Source organism: Azolla caroliniana, unplaced genomic scaffold (assembly GCF_043228905.1).
Source record: "Azolla caroliniana isolate FFs.n. ecotype wild unplaced genomic scaffold, voAzoCaro1.0.p SCAF_18, whole genome shotgun sequence".
NCBI lineage: Eukaryota > Viridiplantae > Streptophyta > Polypodiopsida > Salviniales > Salviniaceae > Azolla > Azolla caroliniana.
Window position 1 is genome coordinate 2,485,977 of NW_028230453.1, and position 10,515 is coordinate 2,496,491.

A 10,515-nucleotide genomic window follows, 5' to 3' on the forward strand; every position below is an offset into this window, starting at 1 on the left:
AATTCAGGCTTTCGTAAGACCACAATATTACATAGCAGAGCATTTCTTTACTAGTAATACAAACTACATGACATGAGTACAATTCTGAATCTCGGTAAATTGGGTTTGAAAAAGTTGAAAAGATGGAAGGTTTGGAGATAATATCTTCAAAATCAATACGTATAGATGGGAAGAAATGATTGCTCATTCTATTTCAAATTGAACTAGAACGATGCACTACAGTGCCACATGCTGAAAACAATACCAATCTCATGCAAGAGTGTGCTTTAACAATTCTGCGCTTTCTTTGATTGCCAGAAACTATCAATATTCCTACCAATCTCACACTAGGTAAGGAGATTGAATTTCAAAGTCATACCCCACGTCACCTTTATTCCATGTAATTTCAAACTTGAGAAAGAACATCAATCCTAAGTTTTACCAATGAGACAACATACAACTGTAGAGAATGATTTCCAGACAAAAAATACTATCATAGTAAACACATGAACTCAAGGGTAATTAATATATTGGACTGACATTGTGAAGTGCTAAAGAAGCATTTTGTTCTTACAATTGCCCCAACTGACATCGCAGATTGGGAAGCGAAAATGGTTAGAATCACACCCTCAACCGATTGAGACGATTGTAGAGGGGTCTGAAATTGTATGTATACCAACAACAGTTTAAAAGCATCAATCTGTTCTGTTGATAGTGTACCTTTGCCTTTATGGACTGATTGACACAGAAGAAAAAATCATCGGCAAACCCCCACAATCTGGTAGTTTTTGGCAGCCAAGCCAACCCATACAAAGCATAGCATACAATGCAAACTACCAGATTACTTCCTTCCATGTTACAAATCATATTAAGATTACATGGAAATGAGGGATCAGATATCAACATAGCTCAGTTTCCTCCCCTTTGAATCAATCTATTTCTTATATTACCTGTAGAACGATTATCATGGGTATATATCGTGTATAGCACGGAACACACACATAACTGCTGTATGTGTTCATCAAAGAGGGACATTTAGTTCACTTTTTCTTTCGCTATGTGTGTATGTATAATACACATAATAAGATAGATTTTGCTGAGACTGGCTATAATATATATCTAGCTAGGGTCTCGCTTCAACTGTTTGCCTCTAGAATCAGCATTGCTTCCTTCTGAAGGCATATGGCCTGCAGCGTAATCCAAACCATTGGGAAGGCTAGAAGAGTTGAAAGGAAGCTCCTTTGTGCTTGTCTCATCCTTAGATTTTCTTATTGAATTCTTTGGACCAGACCTCTCATCCAGATCATCTAATCTCCTACACCTTGACAAAGAAGGCATATCATCATTGCAATATCTATGCCATAGACTTCTGTACACTCCCTCTAGGTTTTGAACAGCATTGCTACCATTGCAAAGATGCGACTTAAGCATGCGCTCTCTAAGGCTGTTTCTTGTATTAGCCAGTGTGGTTATGTCAGATGCGAGATCAAGCGCTTTGCTCACATATTCATCTTCTGTTTGTGCAACCAGTTTCTCTAGTCCTGTAATTGATTTATTTATCAATCTATCAGCAGTCTCTTGAGCCAAATAAGAAAGATAAATAGGAATTAGTTAAAAGAATTAAGTAAGAATCTGAAGTTAGAACCAGTACCAACTTGATGCAGAAGTGTCACCCCTACATTGTTGGCATGAACTAAACCTGCCATCGTTACACAGGGTACTCCCATATATAAAGATTCACATGTAGTAGTAGTACCAGCATATGGGAAAGTGTCCAAACTGCTCAAGAGGTCAAAAATGAAAAACCAAACATTAGTGCATTAGTTAAACAAAAAAAGATACAAATCATGACAATTCATCTTCAGATGATACTACAATTCTTTGTACCTTTGATATATGGAATATTATAATGATCCATGAACACATGCATAGAAGAAATGCATTCCTATTTCAGGGCCTTCTTGTTTTACAGGTACAATTCTTAAATACTTACAAAAAATACACTTTATAGCACACAAACCTGATATCCATCAGAGAGTATGCCTGCATGTGGTCATGATTCAGGAGGATCAATGGTAGGAGATCTACACGATTTGATTCTACTCCAAGTTCTTCCAGTTTTGCAAGAAATGTATCTCTGATACTTTCACAACAAAATGGTTTGCATTTGACTATCAACCTTGCTGTTGGCATAGCACAAAGAATTTTCGCCCAAACACAAAGTACTCGCTGTGTGATCTGTGCAAATCAATGGATTTAGTAAAATCCAAAAGCTAACTTGAACAATAAAAGCTATTGTGAAACACTTCTTAACCTTGGCAAGGTTGTTAAAGCTCCCAAAAGTGACGAAACCATTGGCAATGGCTGGTGTTTCCACTATCGGCCCTGCTTCTGAAGACGGTGTATAGCAGAGAAAACAGCCTGGTAGTCTCACAAGCTCTTCAACATGTCTGCATGTGAATAGAAGGCCATTTCCCAACCAAGTGAGAAAGATAGACATATTTATGTCTCATACATAGCTTCCAGATATCCAGCATTGACATTCTATGTACCTTTGTTTTGTTGATGGAGGATCCACCAAAGCATCAGTGAACCGATAGTCTATTGTTGGAAGGCCGGTAGTATTTGGATACCCAATCCATGTGGCCTGAAATGAACCACCCGGGGTATAAATAAAAGGTGCAATTAGAATAATCGATCATAAAAAAGGCACTTCAAGAGAAGAAATAACCTGAACAGGCGCAGGATGGCACGCTAATACTCCAAGTTTGTTGTTGGCTGTATGCCCAGTCAGCTCAACTAGGATATCAACTTTATCTTCCCTCACAAAATTCGCTACAATTTTTTCATCAATACCATAGATGTCTCTCCAAGTACCGCCTTTCCTGATGACAGTATCCTTTAATCGCATCGTTTTTGCATCACCCTGGCATCACCAGCAAAACAATCAATATAATCTTACTGAAACATGTAGGCATGCTCAAGCTCACAGAGTCCTAGCACCATTACCTTCACAACGGCAGAATAAACCACAACTCTATACTTTGAGTAATCATGATATAAAAGTGGTGCCTCCACAAAATAGGATACAGAATGTGTAAAGTAGTCTGGTGAAATATACCCAATCACTAATGCACGATCAGGATGCTTTAAGTTTTCCCATGTGGTAAACTCTGGGTAATTCTGGCTAAACTGTTTGCCCCATTCTCTGTAGATTACAACAAGGATCATATTATTGATGCACTTCATCTGGTGGAAACCACACCAATAAGTCAAATCCATCAAAGACTCCAAATTTAAATCCATACACAAACTGTTCGGGGTTTAGGGCTCAGTTAAACAATATTTGAATTATCAGCTACTAATGTCACATAAGGTAAGATATAACTCAAATAATTTGTCTGCTGAAGGATACCAATAATTTCTACCAATTAGATAAATCCTAACAATCCCTGATTTGCGTAGGAGACAAATGAGCAAAAAAACTAGTAATAACCTGTGGGCACTAAAAAGCTTGTCATCATCACCCTCATAAATATAATTCATGGCGAGCAGCCGATTCTGCAATCATATGCGTGATCAGTAATCAATTCTGACAGACTTGAATACCTAAGGACAAGTTTGCCTAGGATAGGCTATCACACCTGACCCGCATTGCGTGAATTGGGATCAATTTGTAAGCATCGTTCATAAGCTTCTATAGCAAGAGAAATGTTGCCAGCATCTCTGTGTAATACACCTGCACGTAAAAACAAGCTTCAAGCCCAAATGAATGAAAAGCACTTTAAGGATATTACACTTTTATACCAAACCAGTCGAATGACTCAGTGAAAAAAAAGGCCCACCTAAATTGTTGTATGCCTCAGCATAAGAAGGATTCGCCATTATTGCCTTCTCAATCATGCTTGCGGCGGCATCCATCTTACCCTGTTTGGATTGAAATTGTTCAATGCAAGTTGTCCTCCAAAATTATTAATTTTCATCCCAGCACCAAGGCTATAGAGATAGTTTGTTCTAACCTGGACTGTATAGACTACCCCAAGGTTATTAAGTGATTGAGAAAAATTGGGCTTGATGGAAAGTGCCATCTGCATTTCAATAAAATGTGTTACGAAAAGTATGTTTGTACTCTTCAAAGTTTGCATTCTCTGGGAAAGTAATAATTCCCCCACAAGTAATCAACCTATCATGTTACTAGTGCTCCAACACTGATACAGTTGAGAAAGAAATTATGCAAATACAGACGGTGCATGATGCTGATATTTCAGCATGCATAAGCAACTTTAGTGTCTTGAGGAATCTGAAACTTTGAAGAATATGTTTGGACTCTTCAAAGTCTGTATTCTCTGGCAAATTAATAATTCCCCCAAAAGTAATCTACATATCATGTTAATAGTGCTCCAACATTGATACAGTTAAGAAAGAAATAATGTGAATACAGACGGTGGATAATGCTGACATTTCAGTATGCAGGAAACTAAAATGTTGAAGAGAGTTGAAAAAAAATGCAGAACAGACCTGGTAGCATTCAACAGCTTTATCAAGGTTATCTCTGTCTTTATAAATGACACCAAGGTTGTTGCATGCTTCTGCACAATGAGGATTGAAGTGTAGCGCAAGTTCATACATTACAACAGCCTGCAGTCAAGGCCTGCACCATTAAGCATACCTGTTTGTTTACCTACTATTTTTTCTAATCTTTTGTAATTATTCTGATCTTAATCTTACCATGTCAAATTTAAGCATTTCTCCATATGCAACACCCAAGTTGTACAATGAATCTGCATAATGCCAATTATACAAAAGAGCTTTCTTGTAGTAAGCCACTCCTTGATGGATATCACCTTCAAGCTTTACCTGCATAAGTTAATATTGTCAGAAATGTGGAATTCTGATTAGAAATTACAAGATGTATGCTCCTAAAGGAACAGATGCTTTTGAGGTTCATTGATACTATATCCACATGATTCTTTTATAGTTACAATTGCAAATCAAGTTTCTGAATAGCAAGCTCTCTCCACTAGTTGCCTTTCTATTATAAATTTTTTAAATATTTTCCCAGGTGAGACCCACATTGATTACAATTCTGCTTTTAGACCTGAACGTCTCCACTATCAGAACCCGGCTATTCAGGTTCAAAAGTTCTCCAATGGGGTACTCTAGCGTATAGCCAAACTGAAACTACCCTGAACAAACTTGAACAGCAGTGAAACACAATATAAATCCTTATTCCGCACTCAACCTGCCCTTAACAAGAGTTATGGTGAGTTGACAACTCTTGACCAATCCCAATTGCCCCCACATCCTGGCAGCTTTCTAGGTATTTATTTATCATTATTCCATAGAATCAGAATTTACGGTATTCAAAGCTTCAACCAACACAACAATCCCAAGATATCGTAACCCGAGAAAATGCCTGCAGGAGCATGCATTTATCTTAAAATCCTAAATTCTGAAAGTATAAAGATCCATTAGATATCCTGGACAAGCAGCTTAGCATTTTGCACACAAATCTGCAAGAACAAGCGAACAGCTCTAAGATTCTTGTTAAAACCACAATGTGGGAAAGACGCTGAGTGGGATGCTTCTTATGGGTAAGTATGCAGTAACTTTTTACACTAAAAGCTAATGAAAACATGCCTAACAAAACCGCCCCTTAGTACTATGAAGGCAAGACTAGTTTATCATTTAGTAATGATCCATTTTCAAAATTAGACAATGCTTCCTTTCCCTTTCTCAATGTTGAATGGTCAATTTATAGAATTGGCATTACATCATGGCTAAGTGATGCAATTGACAGTTTTGTCACGCCACGTGAGAATTATGTCATGGAGAAACGTTATTTCCTCAACTTATCATACACTAAAGCAAAATGCAATATATATATAGACACGATGGTGTAACAGTAAAGTTTGTGCTTTGTAAGATATATGGTGTGGGTGCCAACTCTCAAGCTATAACAAAAAGTCCATAACTTTACTTGAGATTCATCCTTACTAACAATTTGTTCTAAAAAAATGGCTTCACGAGACAAGAAGTTAAAAAGAATAGCATCCATAATGTGAGGATTAACAACACACTAATCTAATTACTAGAAATACACAATCATGAGCTCCATAAAAAATCAAGAAGAAACACATCATCACTCAATGACAAACCTATGTTCAGCACATAATCCTTTAGTAAATAAGACAAACCTATGCTCTTGGCCAAGAAGGAAGCTCCCAAAATAATAGTAACTCACCACTTATTTGCAACTCTCTTTATTGATTCAGCTCTCTAGCTATTAACTGCTGTTTTGATACAGTAACAAACATGCCTCTTCACTATTATTACAGCATGCTGCCTACATTTCTCACCTCTGAATTTAAATATCCTGTTTCCATATCTTGATTGTTTTCAGAAATTACATAAACGAGATATTACTATATAATATTTCACGTGAAATATTTCAGAACCATATAGGATTTTGCACAGGAATGTATCATAGGACATCATACCTTTGTGCCTAAATCAGTAAGTGCTATAGCCATATTGTTCTTAGCAATCTCAAAATTGGGAGAAACGGCCAGACACCTGTATAAAGTTTAAATTTTAACTCCTTGATTTTGCCTGGAAATAAGATAACGTGAATCCAAATACAGCTTCAGTATAACCTTCCAAAAACAATATTACCTCTCGTAGCAAGCGATTGCTGATTCCAAATTCCCACGATTTTTATAAATAACCCCCATATTGCAATATGCTTCAGCATACATAGGTCTATGGTGGGCAGCTTTTTCATAGCACTGAAGAGCTAGATCATATTGCATCATCTCTGAGTAAACTACTCCCAGGTTATAATAGGCTGGCTGAACAAATAGACTATGCCATGTTATAATTTCCACAAAAAAGATTATCCATACAATCGAGTGATAGGGATGATGACTTACTGCATAATTGCTATCGGCTTTTAAGGCATCATAATATTTCTGAAGTCCTTCTTGAACATTCCCAGACAGCTTCAGGCTGGTCCCAAGATCTGTCAAAGCCATTGCGAGGTTCTCTGATGCTGGCTTGTAGTTTCTATCAGCAAGTAACGCCTTGTGACAAGCCTGTCATAAAAAAGAAGGGAAAATCTAAGTGTTTTCTACCATATTGACTGATAATAAATAAAGAACTCCAACTTTTAACATTAATGACCTATTCAAGAAAGTCTAAAAATGCAATTATAAGCTAGCAAATTTAATAAGAATATACAGCAGTTCTGCAATAAAGATGTGTTAAGCATGCATAGGCAACCGCCTTACATTGCTCTTCTAGTTTATAGTAAAAAGATATTCTTCACAAGTCCAACATAGGAGCTTACATATTGGATGAGATCACAATTAATATGTACTATGTATCAGCATACATATTACGTACTCATGCCATCTCGACAAAACCTAATACAATCCTCACAGACAATATTGTCAATCCCTCTTTATGCTATTTGTTGTTAAGGTCATTCCCAGACCATCGAACTAGGAGACATCACACAACAGTTATGTGTATTGCTTTTTCCAGAGCCCCCAAGCCTACTGACAGCCTTTTCATAGATATACTTTTGCTCCAACGAATTGCATCTTCAAAGTTCAAATTTAGTTCCAACCCAAAAAACAAATTGAATTTTTTAAAGTTCTTTCCAAGATTTTCAACCTGCATTTGAAAGTTATTTTTCAGATTCTAGGGTGCTTTTTGACGAAAACTCATGTACACAATATGTACTATTTATGTTGTGTCTTGACTACCTATATTTAAGTATCACAATAAGTTTAAACAAGAATGGCTTTTCCAATTCTTTTGCAAGGTTTGAAATCACTTTCCCTGTTCTTATTGTTGTCTTTTCCTAAAGAATCCATCAGAGAACCAATTATGCCATATACCTAAGTTGAAAAAGTAGAGGTTTTGAATGAATGGAAACTCACTGCTTGTCTGGTTAATACACTCACACTATGACATTCCAGTTCAAGGGGTAGTTCACATAATGAAATAGTTGTACTCTAGCTATGTATAACAATATCATCTCCACTTGGCAAGTTCAATCAGTTAGATTAATTGACCCTCTTAACCTAAACAATTATGAAGTCGGCACGGTCTGAATTTAGCTTAGTCATTCATTGATCAAACACTGGTTTGATCTCTATTGTAACCGCTTGCCTCAGTCTGACAATATGAGATGATAATATGCAGGGTTTTCATGAAGAGCACTTTATTCATCCCATAATACAATGCTGGTTTTATCTTCATTGTCACCGCTCAACTCAAACAATATTCGTGGTACTAAGAAAACGCAAGGCTTTGCTTGAACTCTTGGATTATTCACCCCATTGCCAAATGCTGGTTTGATCCATACTCAACTCAACCAACAATTTGTGGTACTAAGAAAATGCAAGGCTTTCCTTGAACACTTGGATTATTCATCCCATTGTCAAATGCTGGTTTGATCCATATTGTAATCACTCATTCAATCACCAAGTTGTGGTACTAAAAATACGTAAAGCTTTCCATGAAAAGCATTTGGATTTATCCATCCCTAAACTTCATTTTCCAGCCAAATGTTGGCTGATCAATATTCCACTTTCCAACAAGACGGAATAAATAAACTTTAAGAGCTACTATAAAATGCATGATGCAGATTATTAGAAATCCGAGGTAGCAGACAGCTACAAGAGAAGTCATGGTTTACCTCATGGCATCAACGTAGAATCTCTTCCATATTCCAGCTAGAGAAATAAATAGTCTTTTAGAGATACGATAACAAATATAATGCAAAATTTTGGAATTCTAAGTAGAACATTTAGTAAAATACACCTATAAAGAGAGGTCTCCATTAACCTCACAAAAATATGTCAATAGAATACAAAGTAGGATGCCTTTCATATTGCAACAAGATGTCCTTTTATAGGAGGTAACAGAGAACACATAATGCAATAGTAAATCTAAACATTTCACTTAGAACAATTAACTTACAAAGAGATGCCATTGTTTACCTCATAGCATCATGCCATTAGAATACAAACTAGAATCTCTTCCAAATCCCAACAACATAGCATTTTCTTTAGTCTTACAAGAAAATGCACGAAACAAAATAAAGTACAGTAGACAATGGTCCTTTCTTTGAGATATCAGAGAATGCATAATACACAAACATAAAAGAAACGGAAGTAGGATTGAGCTTTGAAGATATAAAAGGGAAAAGGGAAAAGGGCAAAGTGAGGAAAAAACAAGTATAACGCAAAAGCATGAATGAAAACATGATAAGACATAATTTTGACAAAATAAAAAGGAACTACAAAGTAGCAAAGAGCTGTGAAGAACTAAAATGGTAAAAGAAGAGACATAACGAACTCGATATAGTACCTCGGCAGCTTCAATCAGATGACCTTCTTCTCTGTATAGAATTCCGCAATGGGTGAGAGCACATGAATTCTTGGGATCCATTGCCAGAGCTTCAGCAAAGCTTTCGAAAGCTTTCCGAGAGAAACCTTGCATTTGCAAACATATCCCTTTTCCTACAAAAGCCTCGACATTACGAGGATCCCTTTCGAGTATACTGTTGTAGATGGATATGGCATCGGAGATTTTGTTGCGAGATCTCAGAATGGCTGCGTATGAAAGGCCGTCTTTTCCACAGAAACGCGGGGTTGGAGATGGAGAAGAAACGTGTTTTGACGCAGTGGCAGAAGAAACGTTCGACGCAGAAGAAGTGACGCGCGAAGCAGAAGGAGCAGAGGAGGAAACGTGAGAAGCGGAAAAAAAAGCGTTTGAAGAAGAAACGGAGGCTACGGCGCCATTCTGGAAGGCCACTCCCTGCTTCTGTGCTTCTTGTGCTTTAGGTGGGGAAGAAGGAGGCGAAGAGGAAGACGAAGACGACGACGACGACGACGACGAGGAGGAGGAAGAGGAACTGCGACGTTTCAGGCTATGGTGATGATGATGATGATGATGATGATGATGAAGAAGAAGATGCTGCTGCTGCTGCTGCTGCTGCTGGTGAGAAGGAGGATGATGATTTTCTGTGGTTTTGTTTTCTTTGCTCTCGGGCCATGGTGAAGGCGATGGCGATGGCGATGGTGATGGCGATGGCGCCATGACACCTTTCATGTGTGTGTCTTCTTCTTCTTCTTCAGGAAGGAAGGAAGGAAGGAATGTATAGACAGACAAAAAACACAGACTACTGCGAAAAAAATCTGTGTGTGTGTGTGTGAGAGAGAGAGAGAGAGAGTAGTAGGGTGTGTGTGTGTGAGAGAGAGAGAGAGAGATAGAGAGAGAGTAGTGTGTGTGTGTGTGTGTGTGTGTGTGAGAGAGAGAGAGAGTAGTAGGGTGTGTGTGTGAGAAAGAGAGAGAGAGAGAGAGTTGTGTGTGTGTGTGTGAGAGAGAGAGAGTAGTAGTGTGTGTGTGTGTTTGTGTGTGTGTGTGTGAGAGAGAGAGAGAGTAGTAGTAGTAGTATGTAGTGTGAACTTTTTGCATTCTCCCAAAGTCAACAATGCGTATGTCTCTCTTCTCTATCTTCTC

The 10,515-nt window shown here is 37.7% G+C and overlaps 1 protein-coding gene across 1 annotated transcript; it reads right to left on the reverse strand.

Annotated features, from left to right (window-relative positions):
* Nucleotides 1-491: 491 nt before the first annotated feature.
* On the reverse strand, nt 492-10,125 carry LOC147852058 (putative UDP-N-acetylglucosamine--peptide N-acetylglucosaminyltransferase SPINDLY). The gene is made up of 17 exons (XM_087333867.1): nt 9,361-10,125; nt 6,912-7,073; nt 6,655-6,830; nt 6,480-6,555; nt 4,708-4,836; nt 4,498-4,617; nt 3,999-4,067; nt 3,825-3,906; nt 3,624-3,718; nt 3,476-3,540; nt 2,989-3,187; nt 2,711-2,905; nt 2,532-2,626; nt 2,294-2,429; nt 2,000-2,217; nt 1,631-1,758; nt 492-1,520 (listed from the first exon to the last, which is right to left on the reverse strand). The coding sequence occupies exons 1-17, from the start codon at nt 10,102-10,104 to the stop codon at nt 1,099-1,101; spliced, it is 3,111 nt and encodes a 1,036-aa protein (XP_087189993.1). The 5' UTR covers nt 10,105-10,125; the 3' UTR covers nt 492-1,098.
* Between the last annotated feature and the right edge of the window lie 390 nt (nt 10,126-10,515).